The sequence below is a fragment of the Manis pentadactyla genome, chromosome 12, assembly GCF_030020395.1.
Source record: "Manis pentadactyla isolate mManPen7 chromosome 12, mManPen7.hap1, whole genome shotgun sequence".
In the NCBI taxonomy this organism is placed as follows: domain Eukaryota; kingdom Metazoa; phylum Chordata; class Mammalia; order Pholidota; family Manidae; genus Manis; species Manis pentadactyla.
In genome coordinates this window covers 55,684,396-55,709,448 of record NC_080030.1, presented here as the reverse complement: position 1 = coordinate 55,709,448, position 25,053 = coordinate 55,684,396, and the positions used below count along the sequence as shown (strand labels likewise).

Genomic DNA, 25,053 nt, shown 5'->3' with positions numbered 1-25,053 from the left:
CAGAGAACTTACCATTAAACAAGAAAATCTATTTGGGCAAAAAAAGTCACTTTTTTTCTTTCTCTGGATTGGAGGGGGTTGGAGCAGGATAATTTCTGTATTTATCTGTGCTCTATGTCTGCAAAATGGCAGGACTGTGTCTTCCAGAAGAGGATGACACACAGATGGAGGGGCTGGTCTTGTGTCTTGTTACAGAAGAGGACGTGTTCAAGAGACTACCGAGAGAGAACTGACCTTCAGTTCTCCCAGAAGAGGATCCCACCCTACCTAGCACCAGGCACTTGCATGGGAAGGGTTGATCTGACTTTGTCACTTCCCTACCCAGGGCCATCCCTCTTCAGGAAAAGACGACAAGGTGCAGAAGAGAACAGACTAAATTCATTGTCTCAGCCCAGGATCTTTTTTTATATCTAGATATTCTTATTCTGAAATTCAAAAGTCACAAGTCTGTCCTTGGCCATAGGATACTTCAAATATAATAGTACTGTATTCGTGTTTGAAAGAAAAATTTACCTTCACTGTATGTGACTGCAGGATCTCCAACAGTGAGAGTTTAACAGTCTGTCGCAAGTGTATTGGATGTTTCAGTTTGCCAGACCTGTCATGATAAATTAATTACAGGATGTTGCAGAAATGGCAAAGCTCCAGCAGCCTCTTGCATAGTTTAATATAGCCCCATTTCCCCATTTCAATGTATTTGTGGTTAGATAAATCCTCAGAAATTTACAGCTGCTATAGACTAGTTTATTATGTACTCTGCCTGCACACATGATAAGTATAATAAGAATTTGATGTTCTTAAAGTGCATAGATTTTACTGACATTTCTTTACCACTATGGAAATATTTAGTTGCTAAAAGTAGCATCTGCAGACATTTCTGAACATTAACTTCTGTGTAACAAGCAGGGATGTTTAAAAACATTACCATGCTTAACCAATCTTCCATTTTAAATTGAAGAACCATAGCTCAGACAAAATCAGGTGGAGTGTTTATATAAAATGGCCCTGTGAACAAATTTAATAGAAAAAAAATTAACAACTGATTCTCAGTTAAAAACACTGAAAAACCAAACTGAAGCGGCCACGCTTTTCTCCGGAGAACCTGCCTTTGGTCTCATGACTGCTTTCCGCAGGCTTCGGTGCTTCTCGTTCACTCTGGCAACAGCCTGTTCTCCTGGCCTTCTTGCTTTTTCTGCCCTTTGGACTCTATTTTTTCCTTACTTTTATTAAACAAGTCATCTCCATTCCAAGCAATCTGAAACGACTGGCAGTATTTAAGTGTACTTACATAAACATTGTATAAACCAATCATTTCTACATTTTCCTCTACCATAGTCTTCCATAATTCTTGACAAGGATCAAGTGATGATTTAAGAAAAAATGAACTAGAATAAGTAAAAATTAGATTTTTCAGTACTTTTAGAAATTACGCTGAAATATATATAGCTGGTGCATCCACTCTGACGTAATAGAGGTGGAACATGAATTAAGCATGGTTTTAAATATATATTTACGACCCCTTCTTTTTTGAGATTGAGATTAGAAATTAGACTGGCAGATTATTAGCATCATTAGCTTCCCTACTTTTTGAGACAATAAAAATAATCCATCTATAATCAGAATGAATTTGAGGTGTAGAAGAGCAACTTTAGAAAACAGTGCTCACAACATATGCTTGATGTAGATGTGAAGAGGATCATTAGAAAAAAGCATTCTTTGTGTTTACAAAACAAATGTTTTTATGTTATCCAGTTTCCGCCTAAACTTAAAGTGTTTCCTATTCACTTTACTAATTAGAGCAGAAGGGTATGATGAATGAAGCGCCTCATTACGAAGTTTGCTTTCCGGGTGTCTGCAGAGAGAAGCTGTCTGCTCTTGCCTAGTAGGTCCATTGTTAACCCTAAATGATGCTGACATCCAATTCTCCTGGAGACAATTGGATCCATCCATAGACAATAGGGCCTTTTGATTGACGTGACTCTTGATGTTTTTATTCTCTCTTGTATAACTGGAATGGCGCCTTTTCATTTCTTGAGTAACATGTTACTGTACATGTATTACTTTGACTCCACAGAATCTATTTTTTTTAAGAAAATGTAAGAATTACAGAACAGAGTAAAGATTTATCAGATCAATTATGGGATAAACAAATTATCAATTTTTTAAAGAATTTTTCACTTAGATACATTTCATTTTATTTAGGTCACTGTGCATTAAAGACATATTAGATGTTTCTAGTTCCCGAATGTGACTGGAAATACATTCATGTTGCTTTACTCTTGTGGGTGCTGGACTCTCTGACAATAAGCATTTACTGGCTCACTATACACAGCAACTGGGATCCAGCACTTCGGAGACCTCCCAGTGGAGTCTGACAAACTTACATTTATAGCTAGCACTGACATAATTTATTGGTCATATACATTTGGACAAGTTACTTAACCTTCAAGGCCTTGCTTTCCTTATTTGCAGGGCAGGGAAGATTTTATCTACCTCATGGGTTTGATGTGAAGAGTAAATGAGGTCATGTACATAAACTGAAGGTTTGGGGAATATTTTTCCAAGTTCAACAAGGTAGAAATCAACAAATATAAACTTTAAAATAGATTGTTGACAAATGTTCCCATAACTCACAGATATGACCTTCAGATGGAAATCATTTAAATATGTATGAAAGTGTAAGGTCATAAATTTTTGTTAGTTTCTAGAACTTTCTAACAGCAGTAGAAATATCTGTGATGTAAAAATTTGACTGAAGTGACATGTCAGATAATGTATAAAATGGTAAGTTATTTCTCAGATACTGTCTTTCTGAACTTCTTAAAGAGAAAATGTCTTTTTTAATAAAACTTTTTTAGTAACTTGAAAATAAAATTAAGGTTAAGTATACATTTTTATGTAAAGAAACCTTATAATTTCAAAAGTGCCAAGTGTTGGCCATAAAAATACTGATTTCATTTAAAGTGTGTATTTTAAACATAAATTTGCATTCACGGTATAAAATATTTAATGCTTTAACTCTTTTAAAAACTTGATTTTTATTCTAGCTTTGTAAACTTTATTCATTGTATAGTTTTGATATTGAAGAAATTTTATTGTTCAAGAGAGTAGAATCAGTAATCAGGAAACAAATTTCTAAGAATGGTGTAATAATATTATTTAGATGCAGAAAAAGATAGCTTCAAATTATTTGCTTGGATAAAAGAGACTTTATAAAATGGGATAAACCAGGAATTTCAGAATGAAAACAAAACAAAACTAATCTGTTACTAAAAAAATGTGTAATATCAGAAAATTTCATATGTCTTGCATCTGATTTCCCTGCTTGATTAAAAGTTGGATTTACTATTCTGAGGTCACTTTTTATGATCTCCCTCACCCTATCTCATCTCAGAGAGTGTGGGGTCAAGACATTATATTAACCTACTTGTGAACATAACCTAAGTCTTGCTTTGTCATCAGGACAAAGGAGAAAAGGACTGGGCTTTGAGTAGAACCAACTTTTCCTGGTGCTTGCCTCTACAGTTAATTTTGGCTTTAGTAGTTGCACTGTAAAAATAATCCTTTATTTTTCATATGAGCATTACAATTTCAGCAAATGTTTAGCTCCCCTGACATATTATTTCACTTGTCTTGATTTAAAATCTTTCTGCAGCTTGTTGAAATTCTTTGTGATTACAATCAAAATCAGAGAATCAACACACATCTCAAAACTATGAGCTGAAACTGCAGAGAGATGCATATTTTTATTTTTTAATTATCAAGTGCATTCACAAGACAAAAAAAGAAGCTTGTACAAGGGTGACTCAAGCTGGTTGGGTCCAACTGTACCTGAAGAACAGATGTCTGCCTCCAGATCAACAGTGGCTCAGAGTGATCAGAACAGACCTCTATGCAGATTGCTGAGGGCTTCTGCAGTCATCCTGGCCACTTGCCACTAGAAAAATGGCTCCCCTCCTCACACCCTCCATTTAGGTTCTACACAGCAGGATGGGCATGTTTACCAATTTTCATGCTTCTCTAACATGTGCAGGGATAAGAGCCAAATGTATTTTTACTAGAAGATATTTCACATTGGGTACACATCTGGGCAAAATTTACACCTCAATGCCCAACACAGTTTTTCTCACTTCTTATTTTAATGGAATCAATTGTCTAACTTTGTAAATAAGTTTTCTAATTTTATATTAGTTTTGACCTTTGTGGGTTTAAATATTTTGCTGACAGTCTTATAATCACATAGCTGAGAAGAGTCAAGAAAAAACAAAGAAATGATTGTAACACTACATTTTAAAATATAGTCACATAGTAATAACACCATTGTTCTGGAACTAAATAAATAAATAATGCAATGTAATAACTTAAAACAAATATTAAGACTAACATAAGTACTGAACAATTTAAGTCCACAAATCAATTACTTGCTTAAATATGAAATGCTTTTTTAAAATGTAAAGTAACTTGTAATACTGTTGCCTATCTAGCTAAAAGCCATATTTACTCTATGTGTATCATGTTACATATATGATTCACTCAAAACAAACAAATTTGTTCCCTTTTAATGCCTTTCTTACTGGGACCATTTTGAATACATAATATTGTGAAGCAGCTTAGCTTTTAAATAAAGTTAAATTTCAAAAGCAGATATTTCATAGTCTGTGTATGACATTATACATATAACCACATTAAAGATATAATAATATTAATTGATTACTTGACAGACATCCTGACAATGTAAACACTTTTTACTCACATTTGTTGACTAGCAATTATGGTTTTTTCTTTATTGGTTTTCCAACAGTGATAATATCATTTTGATGCAATTATTAATAAATACAAGTACCAATACTTTGATCAACAACTATCACAATGGTTTATAACAATTAAGCTCAAAAGGCCACATTAAAAAATTTTTCCACCCATACCTCGCTTCTGACATTTTTAGATTTTCATAAGAAGTAGTGGATCCTTTCTTCCTTAGTATCTGAAAATTCTGAACTCTGAAGGAAATGCCATTTGGTTTAATTTACTTCATTTCTGTGTATTTGTTTCTTTGTCTCTTCTTTCTTCAACTTTTTACTAGGAGGCAAGTACAAAGAATGTGCTAAATGAACTTAAGGAATGCCTTTTGGCCACTACTAAATCGTGGCATGCCCAGGCACCAGCAGAGGTGATAAACCCCACTATGCCACACACACATGCACACACACAAGTAAAACCAAAATATTAATTACCTATCTTCTAGATTACCACTTGAACATACTGTTAACACTTTTTTAGCATCATGAGCAGAGGCTTAAGGCCTGCTACAGCATTGACAAGTTAATATTAGCAAGAAAGAAATTCACTTCTCAAATACAGACACTAAGTAAGTTCAAACCTTGGGTAACTTCCAGAGATTAAGGGCAGTTTATAAAATTCTTCATTCAGTGGAAAAAGGTTGTCATGGATGATGTGTCAGGGTTAGTGACTGGGAAGGATGTAGACTCTTTTATTAAACAGCAATCTTTCATTTAATTCTATGGCTGTTTCTACTTTTACAAGAAGGTTAACTATTTTTTTCAAACAAATCCAAAATATGTGTGTTGAGAATTAATTATGATAGTGATAATTAACTATGCATCTAGATGTAGATGCAGTTTCAAAATAAAACAAATTATACAGTAATAAAAATCAAGAACCAATATGCAGATGAAACAGAAATTGCTTCTTTAGAAACTGTGTAGTAAGTACATGAAAACTAGAGGGTGATAAACTAGTAGGGTTGAACCTGAAATTTTTTAATGCAATTATTCATATACTAGTGATGAGCATCTGGACTTACACAAAAATGTGTTGTCCTTCCTCTAAACAAAAAGGTCTTAACACTCAATTGCCCTTAGAAAACAAACTGCAGCCTAAGAATGATGGCACTCTGGTAAAGGTGATGGTTAATTCCATTGATCACTCTTGAGAAAAGTAAAGACTACAGCATTTTGGCAAGAAAGGGCAAGTGAACCATTTCCTAAGGGCCTTTCTGGTGCCACAGGAGGGCTAGGGAACATTTGGGCTTTTAGGGACAGGCCCAGTCTTAAATAAATGACTGTCCTATCTTTTCACATGAAAAACATTTCTACAAGGGAAAAAAAAAAAACTTTGCCTGTTTATGTTTCCTGATTTTAAATTAAACAGAGCTACCACAGATATACAGAAGCCTAAAATGTGTCATGAAGCTCAAGAAAGTTACTGAAGTAGAGTATAAAATGGTACAGAGAGAGTGCACCAAGGTACACTCTCACTATGGGGAGAAAAGGGTGTCATTTCTGTCCCTGTATGTATAAACAGAGTAGGCAAAACCTGCCCTAAATTAGGGTCTGATAAAAATGGGAAAGAATATAGGGAAGGCTCAAGTGAATGCTGGGCACAAGTCACAGAGATGCTATAAACATCTCCAAAGGACAGTAAGGAAGGTAAAAGGGTCTTAGAAGAATAACATGGCAAAACAGAGTGAGAGGGGGAATTTATGAAAGTGGTAGGGCAAAAACAAATTAGAAAAACAGAAAAGGGGAGCACAGCTGGAAATGAGTGAGATGGATCCTGCACGTGCAGAAGATGCAGGACAACTTAAGTCAATCAGGTGGCAACTGCACTGTGAGAAGTAAACAGAAGCTGCGAGGACCCTCAGGAGAGTGAACCCGAAGAGAAATTTAACTAGCAAAAGCTGAAGTAGGCAGTAAAGATAACATCTTTAAGGGAAATGAATCAGACTAAGAAGAGGAAGGAACAGTGGATAGAGAATGAGAAACCATGCCTATGAAAGGGAGAAAAGGAACAGAATAAAAGGGAGGAGAAGAACCTGTCAAGTGTACACCTCCGACAGTGGACATTCCCCTGACAACGGGAAAAACAAGAACAGCACATTAGCATGATGAGGGCTGAAGGCATAGGGACTGAAATGCTGTGAGACAGTGGAGACCCACTAGAAGAGGGAAGAGACATCCTCTAACCAGAAGACTCCAAAATAAATCCAAATCCAGCCCTTCTCTGAGGTATCTCCTCAAAACGGATGCCCCTTAAGACAACAGAGGAAGAGAGTAACAAAGTGAAGGCATTTTCTAAAAGGCAAATTGTAACATAAGAGAAAGGAAAATCTGCATAGCATGATTTGAAAATGAGTGTGAAACCAAGTTAGTATTTATTTGTGTGTATGTTACGTGTGCAAAATAAGATTCATAAAAATAGTGGGCCTTACCCCAAAAGAAATCCAATCCAATAAATATTCCCTGAAAGTTTACTACGTCTCCAGATACCAGGCTAAGTACTGGGGAGAGAAGAATGTGAGCATGTTATAGTCCCTGCCTGCACTGCAGGCACTTACCATCTACTCAGAGTTAACAGACAGAGCACTGTATAACAGATATAACTCTGAATTTGGAGCCAAAAGATCAAGTTCTAGTTCAGGCACTTTTTAGCTATGACTCTGAGACTTTGATTTCTTTAATTGTAGAAAGAATGGGTTGTATTAGAAAGTTCTCTGCAGTAACTTTCATTTTAAATGAAATGATCAGGTAGTACATATCAATCAAAATGTGCTGAGTAGAAAAATTAGAAAGAACACAAAGTAGTATGATAGAAATCACAATTCCATTTTTCAGAGATAACTCCTGACATTTTTTATGTTTATTGCTCAATATATTATGTATGTTATATATAAACTATTCATAATCACCTTTCTCCTAAACATTTATCATAAGCATCTTTCCATATCTATGAAAATATTTCTAAAACGTAATGAATGATAGTCACATGGTATTCTATTATATAAATGTGTCACAATTTAATAAATCTTCTGTTTCTAGAAATTGATTTTTTTTTTCCTTTCTGTTTTTAAAATACTGCTTGAAGGAGTATACTTTTAACTGAATCTCTGCATCCATACTTGAATATTTTCCAACAACAGATGCCTGAAAATAAAACTGTCAGGTCAAAGGGCTTGAACAATTTGAAAGCTTAAAGAAACAAACAAACCAGAATTGCTAAGCTATCCTCCAAAAAAAACGGATCAATCTTCTGTGACTACCAGCAGGGCAGGAGGGAACCAGCTTCCCAAGCCTTCATCAATACTAGGTATTAGTAGTTTCAAATATGTTGCTATTTTGCAAGGGGAAAAAGCCTTATAATTTGTTGTTTAATTTCTAGTAATTTGATCACTGGAAGGTGGACATTTTTCATAAGTGTGTTCAATGCCATTTATATATATTCCTTTAAGAATGTCCTGTGAATGCCCTTGGCCAATTTTTCTATTGGTGTACTTCTTTTCCTTGATTTTTTGGGAACTTTTCATATGTTAAGGGCATTAATGCTTTATTTGTCATATATTTTGTGATGTTCTTCCCCATCTCAGGTTACTGTTCATTTTTAGATTTTGCTTATGGTGTTTTTTTTTTTCTCTTTGACATACATTATTTTAAAGTTTCTATTATTTAAATCTAAAAATCTGTTTCAAAATGTTTTGGTTCTGGTATCAAGGATAAAAAGTTATTTATGTAACTATTCATGTATATGCTTTCTGTATGAGATTTTATATTTCTACGGTTACAATCTAAAAATACTCATGAAAGTTTTGAGTCCAGTTCTTCAAAAGTGACAATTTCATAAAAGTGGACATGATAAGGCTGTACAATTTCACTTTCAGCAAACTTCACTTCTCCCTAATATATGGAGAAAACAGAGACCTTCCTGCTTTAGAATGACCTGTCCTGACGTATACTTCACCCTCCACTAGAAAACACTGCCATTCAAACACATTTTGTCTCACTTTCCTGTCTCAGTGAAAGAGTCCCTCTCGTTTCAAATTCTCATCTGCATTTCCTCAGGGTTATTTCTCCGGGGATCACCCAGCTTATCCTGCACTTTGATGGCTTCTCTCAAAGGACTCCCTCTTCTCAGGTAGAAATTACTCTTGTCACCCATCCTCCCTGCCAGATATCTTCTCTACATCCTGTTTCCCACTAGTTGCTGAACCTTCTCTTTCCTTTGAAGTTTGGCTTCTTGGCGAAGCAGTCTGTTCTGATGGACTTTCCCCTTCTGGTTGGAGACGATCTGATTCAGGCTTCTAGGACTCTCCATCAAAACTACCCTCTCAAAGGCCACAAATGGCTCTTGGTTGCGCAAATCCCAAAAGGCGCTCTTCAGTCTTTATTTTCTCCTTTCTTTGCCACTTGCCACTGTTGACTGTGCCTTCCCGAAACCCTTTCCTGCTGTTCCACGATGCAGCTTTCTCGTGGTTTTCCTCTTACCTCTATTAGGGTGACTTTTCGGCCAGCTTGCTCATTCTTCTTCACCTGCATATCCACTAAGTGTCCACGGTCCTCATGGCCCTGCTCTTTGCCCACTTCAGAACTAGAGGCGGGGAAGATCAGGAACAAGGAGCTATAAGAAAGCTGCTGCAATAGCTCAGATGAAGTTCTGATTGAGGGAGGTGGAAGTGGGAATATGCAGTGGAGGATCTGAGAGGAAAACGCTTGGCAGACTAGGTGCGTGATTATATATGTGCCGAGAGACAAGGGAGTTGCTCAACATACTGTAGGGACATATGACTGTAGCTGGGTGGGCTCCTCCTTCACCATGACAAAGGGACAAGAATAAAATATATTTTACTTCTCTCAGAAAAATATTAGATGCCTGGGAAAAACCAGAAAGTTTCTACCAAATTATATGGAAAAATGTGTGTGTGTATGTAAAAATACAGCAGATTCTTTAATGACAAAGGAGTAAAGGAAGTTTATGTGTAAGAAAGCTGGGATATTCTGACCTGTGGGATGGGGAGTGCAGCTTTCCAAATGTTTTAATAGTAGTAGTAAAATATAAAATGAATATTCAGTGGATGAATGCATAGTAGCGCCAATTTTATTGGGAGAAAGAAAATAAAAAATGATAAATTAGGGGAAACTCAAAGAATGGAGGACAGTGTCTTCTTTTTATGTTATCCAGTGGGAGACTGGATATGAGAATGATGAAGAGTAAGGAAATGTAGAGCTCTGAATAGAGTTTGAAAAAAGATGCAAGAATTTCAAAATCAGGTCCTAAGTAGGACTAAATAGAGACTTATAAGGACTGAATTGTGTTCTCTCAAAATTCACAGTTCAAGCCCCAAGCCCCAGAGTAACTGTATTTGATGATAGGTTTTATGGAGGTAATTAAGGTAAATGAGGTCATAAGGGCGAGGTCCTAATTTACAGGACCTCTGTCCTTATCAGAAGAGGAAGACACACTGGTTTCTCTCTATACATGCACAGAAGAAAGGCCATGTGAAGACACAGTAAGAAGGTGGCCACGTGAACGCCAGAAACAGCAGCCTCACCAGAAATCAAGCCTGTTAGAAACTTAATCTTGATCGTCCAACCTTCAAGAACCATGAACACACACATTTTTGTTGGTTAAGCCATTCAGTCTGTGGTATTGTTAGCCTTGAGAAGACTAATATGAAGATGTGCAAGTAAGTAAAATAAAATCAGATGACTGGGAAGGAAAAGATCAGAAATTACAAAGATGAAAGAACAAATAAAGTGCATTTAGAAAGAGGAGAATGATGATGAGTAAGGAAATGTAGAGCTCTGAAACAAAGCCCTGATAATCTACAGTCTGTTTCCAGGGAATCTACCCTCTAGCATTAAAGCAAAAACTCCAGTGTCTGTGGAGGTTAGGGTGGTAAGGGGACTGAGGGAAGCGAGCTGGTTTCCTACAACTGAGCCACAGCAAACCGGAGAGTGGATGACACACATTAAGGAGGTAATCCACTGTGTCAGCTCCAGCTGATGGACAGCCCAGGAAGAATGTGGAGCTGGGGTCCTGAACTTCAGATTATTTTTAAAAGAAGTCAGAAATCTGTATTTATGTTGGGCAACACACACACACACACACACACTGGACCTAGCCAATGTCTGTATCCTGCAAGACCCCAGTTTCTGACCTTCCTTCCAGCCCTGGAGCACTGTGTTAGCCTCAGGCACTTCCACACTTCCGTGCTATCCTTCTAACATCCAGGTCCTTTCTTGGTTCAGTCAGTGTCTACAAGGTCTTTAAGACTTAAATGCTAAAACATCTTTGGCTTTCCCTGACCACTGTAGGAAAGTTAGACAGTGTGATCCTCTCTACTTTTCTCCCTCATAATCTACATATCACCTAACAGAAAGCTACCTTGAAAACACAACATCTGAACTTTTGCTTGCAGCCAAGATGGAGCAACAGAGCCCAGATTTACCAGTTGCCTGTAACAACCAAAAAGTGAACAAAGCATATAAAACAACAATTTTCAAGATACTGAATCATAGGCAATGAAGGACAGTGATACCCAAGAAATGGAAAATAACTGAGATGAGCCCTATTAATTGCCCAGCTTATTGCCTTGAGAGTTTCCAGGCCACCGAAGAGGGGATGAAAGCCGAGGGAGAGTCTGGAGGACTCCCTGACTGGGGGCTGGGAGTCTGAGGAGACCAAGGCGGCCAGAGGTCACAGAGCGCCGGAGAGGGGAGAGTGTCATGCCGTGAGAATATGAAGATCTGCAAAAGATTCTTTCAAGTATTCAGCAGAGTACTGATAAGTATATGCAGCTGAGCAAAGTTCCAGAGGCCAGAAACAGTGCCCATTTCCAAGAGTCTGGTTGGAAAAATCTCACAACTCAGAGGGCCCTGGGTACAGTACTGAGAAGGGATTTGTACCAGTAGTGAAAAAAAACTAACCCTAGACTAAACATGGTCTGGTCCCACATAACAAATACCTGAAAAGATCAAACTGATTTGAAGTAGCTTAACTACATTCTAGAACAGAGCATAAGAATATTTATAGCAGTACAAAAATAACTAGTAACCAAAAGTTAAAATTTTCAGTGTGTGGAATTTAGTAAAAATTTACTAGGGATGCAAAGAAATCGGAAAAATACGACCCATGATGAGGACAAAAACATTGAAATGGATTCAGAACTGACTTATATGTTTGAATTATCAAAGACATTAACATAGTTATTATAACTATATTCTGTCTGTTCAAGGTTAAGTACAGACATGGAAGATGCAGGCATTCCTTGGGGATACTGCAGGTCTGGTTCCAGATCACCCCGACAGAGTGGGTATCACAATAAAGAGGTTCAAATGAAACTTTTGATTTCCCAGTGAATATAAAACTGATATTTATAATATATTGTAATCTATTAAGTGCACAATAACATTATGTCTAAAGAAATGAAGTACATACCTTAATTAAAATACTTTATTGCTAAAATGTTCTAACCATCATCTGGGCTTTCTTTTTGCTGCTGGAGGGTCTTGCCTTGATGTTGCCTGCTGACTTATCAGGGTTGTGTTTCCTGAAAACTGGGGTGGCTGTGGCAATTTCTTAAAATAATGTAACAATGACTTTGCCACATCGACTGACTCTTCCTTTCATGATTTCTCTATAGCATGCGATGTTGTTTGATAGCATTTTATCCACAGCAGAACTTCTTTCAAAATTGGAGTCAGTGTTCTTAAACCCTGCCATTGCTTTATCAACTAAGTTTATGGAATATTTGAAATCCTTTCTTTCATTTCAACACTCTTCACAGCACCTTCACCAGGAGTATATTCCATCTCAAGAAATCAGTCTTTATTCATCCATGAGAAGGAACTCCTTATCCATTCGTTTTATCATGAGATGCAGCAATTAAGTCACAGCTTCAGACTCCACTTCTAATTCTAATTCTCATGCTATTTCCTCCACCACATTTATAGTTACTTCCTCTACTTCTGAGCCCTCAACGTCATCCATGAGGGTTGGAATCAATGTCTTTCAAACCTGTTAATGTTGATGTTTTGACCTTTTTCCATGAATCACAAATGTTCTTAATGGCATCTAGAATGCTGAATCCTTTCCAGAAGGGTTTCAATTTACTCTGCCCAGATCCATCAGAAGAATCACTATCTATGGCAGTTACAGTTTTATAAAATGTATTTGTTAAATAGCAAGACTTGAAAGTTGAAATTACTGTTTGACCCAAGGCCTGCAGAATGGATGTTCTGCTAGCAGACATGAAAAAAACATGAATCTTGTCCATCTTCATCAGAGCTCTTGGGTGACCAGGTGCATTGTCAGTGAGCAGTAATATTTTGAATGTAATTTTTTTTTTCTTGGCAGTAAGTCTCAACAATGGGCTTAAAATACTCAGTTAACCCGTGTTGTAAACAGATGTGCTGTCAATCCAAGCTTTGTTGTTCCATTTACAGAGCACAGGGAGAGTAGATTCAGCATAATTCTTAAGGACCCTAGGATTTTCAGAACAGCAAATGATTATTGGCTTCAACTTAAAGCTACCAACTGCATTAATTCCTAACAAGAGAGTTGGTCTGTCCTTGAAGCTTTGAAGACACTGACTTCTCAGTAGCTATGAAAGTTCTAGATGGCATCTTCTTCCAATAAAAGGCTGTTTCAACTACATTGAAAAGCTGTTGTTTAGTGTAGCCACCTTCATTAATGATCTTAGCTAGATCTTCTGGATAACTTGCTTCAGATTCTGTATCACTTGCTGCTTCGTCTGGTGCTCTTCTGTTATGGAGACAGCTTCTTTCCTTAACCCTCACGAACCACCCTTTGCTAGCTTCAAACTCTTCTTCTGCAGCTTCCTCCCCTCTCTCAGTTTTCGTAAGACTGAAGAGAGTTAGGACCTTGCTCTGTATTAGGCTTTGGCCTAAGGGAACGTTGTGGCTAGTTTAATCTTCTATTCAGACCACTAAAACTTTCTTCATATCAGCAGTAAGGCTGTTTTGCTTTCTTATCATTCCTGTGTTCATTGGAGCAGCACTTTTAATTGCCTTCAAGAACTTGGCTTTCGCATTCACAACTTGGCTTACTGCTTGGCACAAGAGATACAGCTTTTGACCTATCTTGGCTTGGGATACACCTTCTTCACTAGGCTTAATCATTTAGAGCTTTTGATTTACAGTGAGAGACATCTGACTCTTCCTTTCACTTGAACACTTAGAGGCCATTAAAAGGTTGTTAATTGGCCTTATTTCAATACTGTGTCTTAGGGGATAGCGAGGCCTGAGGAGAGGGAGATGGAGAACTGCCGGTTACTGGAACAGTCAGAACACACACAGTTATTGATTAAGTTCACCATCTATCTTATATGGGCACAGTTCAAGGCACTGGAAAACAAGTACAACAGTAACACTGAAGATGAGTGATCACAGATCACCATAGCAAATGAAAAAGTTTGAAATACTGGGAAAATTACCAAAATGTGAAAAAGAGATATGAAGTGAACAAAATGTAACACAGAGATATGAAGTGCGCATATTGGAAAAATGGTGTCAATAAACTTGGTCTATGAAGTGTTGCCACAAACCTTCAATTTGCAAAAAGTCCAATACCTGCAAAGTGTGATAAAGAGAAGTGAAATAAAATGAGCTATGCCTGTATCTAGAAGATACCAAACTGAATATCTAGAGCTGAAATTAAAATGTCTGAGGTGAAAAATATACTAGATGGAGTTAAAGGCAGATTAGAAATCACAGAGATTAGATAATTTGAAGACACAGCAAGAGAACTATCCAAGATGAAATACAGAGAACAAAACAAATCACCAGTAAGCTGTGGGACACCTTCATATAGCCTAATACATGTAACTGGAATTCTCAAAAGAACAGGAGAGAAATGGATACACATAAAAAGCAGAAGAAAAATTGGTCCCAACTGTTCCAACTCTGATGAAAACTATAATCATACAGCTCCAAGCTCAATCAACCCCCAGTAGAAGAAACATGAAGAAAATTACAAGGCACATCATAAGCAAATTGCTCAAAATCAGTGATAAAGATAAATTTTTAAAGTAGCCAGAGTAACAGAAAATATGCTATGTCCACAACACAGATAAGCACAATAGCCTATTTCTCGTTGGAAAAATTACAAGTGAGAAAACAGTGGAGCAATATCTTTGAAGTACAGAAAGAAAAAAAAAGCAAATCTTTCCATACCAAATTGTGTACCAAATGAAAATAGTGTTCAAAAACAGAGGTGAACTCGACCTTTTCAGACATGTAAAAAGTGAAGGCATTCATTTTTAGCTAGCCAACACTACAAGAAATGATAAAGGGAGTCCTTTAGGCAGAAAGGAAATATCAAGTGGAAATATAGAGCTACACAAAGTAATGAAAAACATTTGAATTGATAACAAAATGGGCAAATATGTAAGATTTTCCTATTATTCAATCTCTTCAAAGGATTACAGTTTCAGCAAAAATAACAAAAATCTAGTGAGGGGTTTATAACATAGAACTAAAAAAATGTATGAGTACAGAAACGTGAATGTTAGGAGCAAAGTAGTAGAAGTATACTATCTTAAAGTTCTTGAAGGTACACTGTGTGATAAGGATTTGTAATTATAAACCTTAAAGAAATCACTTAAACAGTAAAATGAAAAGTTATAATTAGCTAACAAATAGGATAAAGTAGATAAAAAGTACTCTAAAAGAATGCAGAAAAAAGATGAAAGAAGAAAACAAAGAATGATGATAAATAGAAAATAGAAAGTAGTATGACAGACTAAAAGTCAAACATATTAAGTGTAAATTACCCTAATTAAAAAACAGAGATGGTCATACTGGATATAAAAAGCATGAACTCAGCTATATGCTGTTTCTATAAAGAAACACTAAATTTTAATCTATTTGTGTCTTTATATTTAAAGTATGAAAAAACAACATTCTATATTAACAGAAAGTTGGAGTGACTGTTAGTATGAAGCAAAGTACAGAACAAAGAACATGAACAGAAAAAAAGAATATCATTTAATAATAAGGGTGCCAATCCTTCAAGAGGACATAATCATAAATACATAGGAACTTTGCAGAGAGCTTCAAAATACATGACACAAAACCTGTCAGAACTTCAAGAAGGAAAAAACAAGCCTACAGTATTAGTTGGAGATTTCAATACCCAACTCTCAATAATTGATAGAACAAGTAGAAAGAAAATCACTGAACAACACAAGACATAAACAACACTATTAGCCTATGTGATCTAACTTATTTATAAAAGAATGCTCAGTAGACAAGGGCATAATACACATTCTTTTCATGGGCACTCAAAATTTTCACCAAGAGATATATGAAGGATCACAAAACAATTTTCAATAAATTAAATTCAGATAATCTAAAGTATGTTCTCTGACCACAATGGAATTACATCAGAAATCACTAACAGAAAGATCTCTGGAAAAATCCCTAAACATTAAAAATGAACTGACACACTTCTAAATAACCCATAGGATAAAGAAATCCAAAGGAAAATTTAAAAAGTGTTTTGAATGGAATGAAAATGAAACCACGACATATCAAAATTCATGGAATGCTAGTAAAGTAGTATTTAGGTGGGAAATGATGGCATTAGAAGTTTACTTTAGGAGAGAAGAAAGGTGTCAATTAACCACAGTTTCCATTTTAAAAACTAGAAAAGAAGTATAGGTTAAAGCAAAAAATAAGTAGAAATAAAGATAAGAGTGGAAATCAATAAAATAGAAGACAGATAATAAAGGAAATCAATGAGACAAAAAGCTGGTTCTTTAATAAGATCAGTAAAATTAATAAACCATTAGCCAGACTGGGGAAAAAAGAAAAGAAATAAATCAACACCAGGAATCAGAATTAGAGAACTAGAGATTCTATTAATATTAAAAAGTTATAATGGGGGGATATTATAAACAAGTAAATTGAAAGTTAATGAATTCAACCATGTAGATGAAATGGACAAATTCCTTGAAAGGCATAAGCTAACAAAGCTTATACAAAACTAGATAACCTAAATAGCACTATTTCTATTAAATAAATAGAATTTGTAGTTAAAAATCCTCCAAAAAAAGAAAATGGCAGGCCCAGACAGCTTTACTGGCAAGTCTACTCAACATTTGAAAACAAAGAATGACATCAGTGAAAACAGTGGAGAAGGGCTTATGAAAATTCTCTTCTCCAAATAAACTATGAGGAAACTAGCAAAAATGGTTAGAACCTACTTTTTCAGAATTCTGGAAATTAGCCAAAGCTTGTAGCAACTGGAAAATGTTTATTCAAGAAAGGTTGTTGACTCTTGGTAAGAAAAGCGTAAGAAAATCTTGGCATTTTTTCACTTGGCCTCATCCCATCCCCCACAGTCCAGCTCTGTGGGGGCCTAGAAAAAGAACAGTCTGCATTTATGGTGAAAGCCAGCAACCTGACAGCTACTGGAGGGAGAAGAAGAGGGCTGGAGCTCTTTCAAAGCCTCATTCCCAAACAATTATTATTTGACCTGTTTGGTGGTTCCCTGGAAGACATCTCTTACAAAAGCTGTCTGCATTGGACCAGTCTCAGAGCTTACCTTTTCCCTGGAAGGCACTTGTTGAAAACAATTATAATTAATTTCATGGCTGCCTCATGGTAGATAACAGTAAGCAAACAACAGACTCACTAACAAGCTGAAAAGCAAAAGCTGGGGGAATAGGATATCCACAGGGATTTTTGATGGGCTCTGACCTAGTTTGTGGAGTCCAGGATTCACGCCTGTTTAGGGCTGTGTGCATGTACTGGCAAGACCTGAGAAGGCCAGAAGACCTCTGGCTCACCTTAACACGGTGCAAACAGGAAGTGAAGGTGGAGAGCTGCTGAAGGTACGCACAACATATACACACAGAGTCCCTAAGCAAGACTGGGAAACTTATCGGTTCTAGATGTTTAAGGAAATCTGTCCAATTACAGCTGATTGCTAATCTGAGCAGAAACTTCAGTGGCCAAACATTATAATTACAGAACTTGTTCACAGAAGTCGCTTGACAAACAAATAACTACAGTAAGTAGCAAGAACTACAAACCCTGGGGAGATGTAAGAATCTGATTCCCAGAGTTGTTGCAGTACATCATTTAAAGTGTCCATTTGTCAACAAAAGATCATAAAACATCCAAAGAAACAAGAAAGTACAGCCCATACACACAGGCAAAAGCAATAATGAGAAACTGTTCTTTAAGAAGTACAGACATTGGACTTTCTAGCCAAAGACTTAAAATTCAGTATGTAAAAAGAACTAAAGGAAATCATGTCTAAAGGACTAAAGGAAAGTAGGAGAACAACATCAGACGTAACAGAGATTATTAATAAAGAAAAAGAAATTACAGAAGGAAGTGGAATACCAAATCTACACAGACTCTTCCAAAAAACTTAAGTGGGAATTCTTCCCAAGTCATTCCATGAAGCCAGCTTACCCTGATACCAAAACCAGACTAGACATTACAAGAAAACAATAGACCTATATTCCTCATGAACAAAATGTAGGACATTCTAAATAAAACTTGAGCAAATCAAGTCTATCAGTTTGTAAAAAGGATAACACACCATGACTAATTGGGCTTTATCTTAAGAATGAAAGATTGGTTTAACATCTGAAAATCAATGTAATTTACCATATTAACAAATTTAAAAAAATTATTTTATTCTCTTAATAGATGTAGCAAAAGCATTTGACAAAAACCCAACATCCACTACTGATACAAACTCTCAGCAAAGTAGGAAATAAAGAAAACTATCTGATAAAGGGCATTTATTAAAAAAAAACCATATGATAATATCATATTGAATGTTTTCCACTCATTTCTCGTAAGATCAGGAAGAAAATAAGATTTATCTGCTATCATCACTTCTATTCAACAATGTACTGGAGGTTCTAGCCAGTGCAATGATTAGGCGAAAAAAAAAAAAAAAGAAGAAAGAGAAGGAAGGGAAGGGAGGGAAGGTAGGTGGGGGAAGGAAGGGATGGACGGAGGGAGGAAGGAAAAAAGGAAGAAAGTAAGGAAAAAAAGAAAAGAAAGTAAGAGAAAGAAAAGAAAAAAGCAAACAAAGCAAAGCAAAGAAAAAGGATAAAAGGCATCCAGATTGGGAAGGAAGAAATTAAACTGATTTTTGTTTGCATGACTGTCTATGTTGAAAATCTGATGAAATCCACTAAAAAGCTATTAAAGCTAACAAGAGTTTACTAAGGTGGCATGATACTAGATCAACATACAGCAATCAGCAGTTCCTCTATAAATTAGCAATAAACAACTGTAAATTGAAAAACAATACCATTCACATACAAAATATGCAGGAATCAATCATATAAATATGCGAAGGAAGAGGGAGGGAGGAAGAAAGGGTAGGACTTACACACTGAATACTAAAAAACAGTGTGAAAAAAATTAAAGGAGACCTAAATAAATGGAGAAATATATTATGTTAATGAGTCATATATGGAGTGTTCTTAACATGTCAATTCTCCCCAAACTGATCTGTGGATTCAACGCAACCGACAACTGGAATTCCAGCAGGCTTTGTTGTAGAAGCTGACAAGCTTATTCTAAAATTCCTGTGGACATACAAAGGACCTTGAATAGCTCAAACCAACTTTAAAAAGGGATAAAGTCAGACATATCATAAAACTACAGGACTCAAGGGTATGCTACTGGTGTAAAGACAGAGAAGAAGATCAATGGATCAGAACAGAAAGTCCAGAAATAGAACCATGCCATGTTCTGACTACTGATTTTCAACAAAGGCGCAAAGGCCATTCAGTTGAAACAGGACTGGTTTTTCAACAAATGGTTATAGAACAACTGGACATCCAATTGCAAAGCAAACCAAACAAAATCCTCTGATCCACACCTCACACCACTTACAAAAATTAATACAAAACAGAATCATAGACTTAAATATAAAACCTGAAATTATAAAAATTTTACAAGGAAACATAAGAGATAACCTTTGTGACTTTGGGCAAAAGTTTCTCAGATACTACACTAAAGCATGATTCACAAAAGAAAAAAATTGATGAACTTAATCAAAAATAAAGTTTGCTCTTTGAAAGGTACTGTTAAGGAAAAGGCAAAATAAGACAGGAAGAAAATATCTGCAAATCATGTATTTGATAAAGAACATATTTAGAATATATAAAGAACATTGTGATGTCACACACCTGACACTGAAACAAATTGGTATGCCTTTGATTTAAGAAAGTTGTGGGGGAGGGGGAGGAAAAGGCTAAAAAATGAATAATCAAAGTAAGAACTTAAAAAAAGTTTAAAGTTAATGGTATTTTAGGGAAAAAAAAGGTAAACTACCTCCTCATGAAGAGAAGAAGAAACTGAAGGGGTCTGGAACAGCATTATTATGAAGATGGAAAAAATATATAGTAGAAGAGTGATAGGATACTTAGAATTAACTCAATGGAAGAAGAGATTTCATTCATTCATTCTGTTCACATTTGCGTGTTCATAAATGACTTTAAGATGATTCACCATCTGGATTAACTTCTCTCTGACCAAAGCTATTAATATTAACAAAATATTCTAGATTAAAAAAAACCTCAACAAATTCAAGATAAAATGTATTAGTAACTTGGGAACACTAATACTACTTACTATGGATTATAACGTATTTATAGAATATAAATTTATTACAAATTTTGACTTAGGCAGCAGATAGAATTACAGGGTCTTGGGGGTAGTTTAAGACTTCCAAGGAAATACATCTTTGTTAACTTATAGAAGGTTCTTCTGACATCTTAAGAGAGTGTAGCTTTACTAAAATGTGTAAAAATTGTTTGCACAGAAGTGATTGACATTTCTAAAAAGTAAAGAAGAATAAATTAGACAAGAAATTCAAGTGGAAAGTGGTAAGAGGCAGTTCTATGTGGCTCATTTATATATTTTGGTCAACCACTAATAAGCAGATGTTGCAAACTGAATGGTAAGGCTGCAATGAAACAAAACAATTAGCCTCTGTCCATTTACTTGGGTACAATGGACCCATTTAGGCAAATTAAAGAAATAAAGAAATGACTTCTTTGTACATAATGGGCTACAGTATTTCCACCTTCAACTCACCTACAGTTTTCAAGTCATGACAAAGTATCTTAATTAATCCTTACTTCTAAGAAATTATGAGAACAGGGAAAGCCCAAAGACTTTAGATGAACTTGAGTATTTAGACATTATCTAAACTTATGAAAAATTACTTTCAGAAGCTTCTTAAATGCTTTGTGTTCAAAAGGAGAAGCCAAGCTACCCTGACAGACTTTAAAAGCTGGGATGTTTTGATAGGCTTTTTTGTACTTTAATCGGGACAGCATGGCATGGATCTATCACCTGAAAATAGGCATCTGATACAGTCAGAATTGAGAGTTTCCCTTTAGCATATCAAAAAATTCTGAAAATGTTTATAAAATATGTTCAAAGACACTGAGAGCATTGTTATATATTAAATATGGTCATATTTTGGTTATTGCTAGTTTGCCCTCATTGTTCCAGTCTGTTTTTTTATATGTATAATCTTGTCATTGAGTATAAACTCTGTAGGTCAGTAACTGTATTATCAATTATTATGTAAAATTCCAATTGTTCAGAGATTAGAACTGAATACATAACCAGCAGATATAACAAAAAGACCTGGGATGTGTGTGTGTATCATGTGACAAGCAGAGGGAAAGCATGGAAAGAACAGATTAGGAATGGAGGACCTGTGTTCTGGTACTGGGTCTGCCACTTACTACCTGCAGTGACAGACACCAGTCACAGCATCTCAGACCTTGTTTGTTCATATGTAAGAGGAGTCAGAATACCGTTCTGCAGGGAAATGATGAGAATCAAATATTGTATGTGAGTGACTGTGCTCTAAAGCAATCCAGGGCTGTATATAGTTATATAATCATCAACAGATTTTCTCTCTCAAAAAGAAAGATTTTTAAACTTCTAACAAAATGGTATCTAACCAAGGATGCTGACAACACTGAATATAGTTTAAAAAACAAACAACATTCCAGTAGTCTGGGAATGAGGAGACTCAGGTCTTCATTCAAGTGCTGACATAAATGTGTGCACTTGAAATTTGCACAAGGCCTTTCCTCTTAGTTTTCCTGACTATAAAATAAAGGGAATATAGAATTTCTAAGGAATCTTATAGGTCATCATTTTGTGACTCTTTTAAATACCATTTAAAAATTGTTTGTCTATCATCTGTAGAATGAAATATTATCTTGTGAAATAATGCATGATTTTATTTGATAATTCCTGTAAATTAGACTGTCATCTAAATCAGAATTTTTGAACTGGAAGGGATATATTATTCTTCAAAAATGTCAAAATGTATGGCAGAGTTAACTTGAAAAAGTACTTTCCTGAAGGAAATGCAGCAGGGATTATGTGTGTGTGCATGTGTGCAAGCAAATACCGCATATGTACATGTGACTGTGGTGGTGGTGGTGAGATGGCAGGGCATGACAGATACCTAAGCTTTGTTCAAGGCTGTTACACTCATGTGATAATTTGCTAGCTAGTGATGCGTGAATATGAAGTTGGGGCTTAAAATTTGGAACAAATGATCTGCAATGATAAAAATTATGAAATCTTTTGGGAAGGTTTTTGATTTCACTTTTTTGAGCTAAAAAAGGATTTTCTATTTGTTTTAAGTGACACAGCCAGTACCAAATAAAAATACAGAAACTTTCTATAGATATTTTAATATAAATACCTCAAAGTAAATTGCTCAAACACATTAGGAATTTAGAGAAAATATACAACGATCATATTCTGGGTATTACCTTTTTTCTTTAAAGCTTCATTTTATATATATATATATATATATATAAACCACATATATCTCATATATATATATATATATAAACCATATCAGCTAGTTGTTTTCAGTTAATGTCATTTCAAAATGTTACTAAAACCAAACTAAATAACAAAATGGATCCACAAAAACAAAATTTTAGTGTGCTTTAAAAATTTTATTTAATATTATTTCTTATAACTTTGTAATACACATCCACAAAGTCCAACCATTAAAATATTCTCCTTTAACTAGCTTAACTCTTTTAAAAGTCAATTGTCTAAAATTTAATTTAAAGTTTGGTGTTCTGAGGAGGGAAATGGAGAAATTGTCCTTTAAAAAAACCTAGTATCCCTATAAACATATATATCACAATAGATATCACTGCCATTTATTTAGGAGGAAAAGTTGCTTACTGTGTCATAGACTCTGAGCCCTGTCTGAAATCCTGGGACTTGTCCTTAGTGACTGACTGCTGTGAAATAAGAAAAACAAATGGTAAGTAAAAAATTACAGAAGACAACACGTGCAACATTCACATGCTGAAAACCCAACAACTTGCTGAAGGAGGTGCGAGTGTGCTGTTCTGAACATAAATGTCTATCGCATAATGTATTCACCCAAAGGAACACCAAATAAACAAGTCTTCAGATCAGTTAGGCACTCTTCATCAATATGCCAGCTTTCAGGTGTGTGGCAAACAGTCAGCTGTGAGTCAGCCTAAATTAATCTGGTAATACAATATGGTATATTACTTAAGTTCTAAATTTACCTCTAACACTGCATCTTTCCTTCATAAACTTTTCAATACACTCTATATTTGCATAGTGATACTCATTGAACTACATACAAATTTTGAGTCTGAAAGCTCTTTAGATCTTCTACAAAATGTGTTCAGGGTATCTGTTTTATTAATGGCACTTCAGAGAGGGAACCACATTAATAAGCAGCTGCAGTGGTGCCAGTTCATACTGAGTGTTAGGTGGTCCCTCTAGAATTTGAATGTTAACTCCATGTGAAAGTATACTGTGGGAAACTGGTGTTTGATATTGAGACAGTACAACTGACCCTTTAACAACATGGATTTAAACTGTGTGGGTTCAATTACATGTGGTTTTTTTCAATCAATATATTTGAAAAGATTTTGGAGATTTGTGAAAATTTGAAAAAATATTTTCTTTCCTCTAGCTTACTTTATTGTTAGAATACAGTATACAATATATATATAACATAAAAGTCTGTGGTAATTGTTTATGTTACTGGTAAAGCTTCTGGTCAATAGTAGGCTATTAGTAGTTAAATTTCTGAGGAGTCAAAAGCTCTATGTGGATTTTTGACTTATATGAAGGGTCAGTGCCCCCTAGCCCCCGAGCTGTTCAAGGGTCAGCTGTATAAATCAACCCAGTATTTCTGTAACATAGACTACAAATGCTTTTTTGGGGGGTAATCACAAGTTATGGAAAGGATCTATTTAAAATTCACATTGGAAATATAAATTGTTACTACGTTAAAGTTTTGAGTTATATATAAATGAAAGCTGTACCCTATCTACTTAATTGTTTAAATTAAAAAAAAAACTCAGAGAAAAACAAAATGAAATGAAAGAAAAGGAGTACAACCTTCTCTTTCAGTCTTAACTTGTCTGAGTAACTACTGCTTTTCCAGTCTTATCTCTGCGGAAGCTTGTTTTGCCTTTTTAGATTTCCTCCTTCACAATCAGATTTCTGCATGATAATTTTTCAGCAAGATTTGGCAGTGAATATCTTTAAACAAGTATTGCTTTCTTACCATAAAGATTTCAAGAGGATATTGTGCTTTTTCTGGACCACAATTATGTGGTATTATTGCTAGGTGTATAGCTTTCAATCAGGCTTATAAATGAAAACAAGAATTAAACATGAAGACTTAGTGGTGAAAGGTAGATGCTGTAGTAATGACCCAATTTCACTGCACAACAAAAGAACCAGTAACACCTTGATTTTCTCTACCAGTGAAGATGATTTAAGTCAGTTAAAATGTATTTGGGGGGAAAAAGTACAAACACATGGAAAATTCAGTTTCAAAGACTAATTCAGTGCAGAATCGTCTACCTGCCCTCAACCCAATTAGAGCAAGAAGCAAAGAAAACCACCAAAATCTAACTCAGAAAGCATCAATTATAATCAAATTTCTTTAGTTCTTTTCCAGACCTATGAAACAAATTCCAAACAGAACAATCAAATTAAAGGTAATATACTTTATTCTTTACATGGTGTATTACTTCTCTTTCTAGCATTTTACCATAAATATATATACATATACGAAACTGTTAAACTACTGGATTAAAACTACTGGATCAAAATAAAAACTCAACATAATGGCCCTAATCAGAATTTGAAATTCCTCTAGAGGTTGAGGGGAGAGAAGTCAGACTGAATTATGCATTACTGTTAAGTC

General features: G+C 35.4%; 1 protein-coding gene across 12 annotated transcripts in view; it reads right to left on the bottom strand.

Moving 5' to 3' along the window:
- Positions 1–3,726: 3,726 nt before the first annotated feature.
- Positions 3,727–25,053, bottom strand: part of AHI1 (Abelson helper integration site 1) — a 203,759-nt gene continuing 182,432 nt past the window's right edge. For 5 of the 12 annotated variants that reach the window (XR_008992752.1, XR_008992750.1, XR_008992754.1 and 2 more), the window contains 2 exons: positions 23,034–23,092; positions 3,727–5,079 (listed from right to left, as the gene is read on the bottom strand). Coding sequence is in view for 5 of the 12 variants with exons in the window: in XM_057489250.1 (XP_057345233.1) it covers positions 5,022–5,079; positions 23,034–23,092 (117 nt within the window). In the remaining 7 variants the exon portion in view is untranslated. Of the gene's footprint in view, positions 5,080–9,278; positions 9,382–13,856; positions 14,056–23,033; positions 23,093–25,053 lie in introns of those variants that run through there. The other 7 variants (XR_008992751.1, XR_008992755.1, XM_057489251.1 and 4 more) reach the window with 5 other exon arrangements.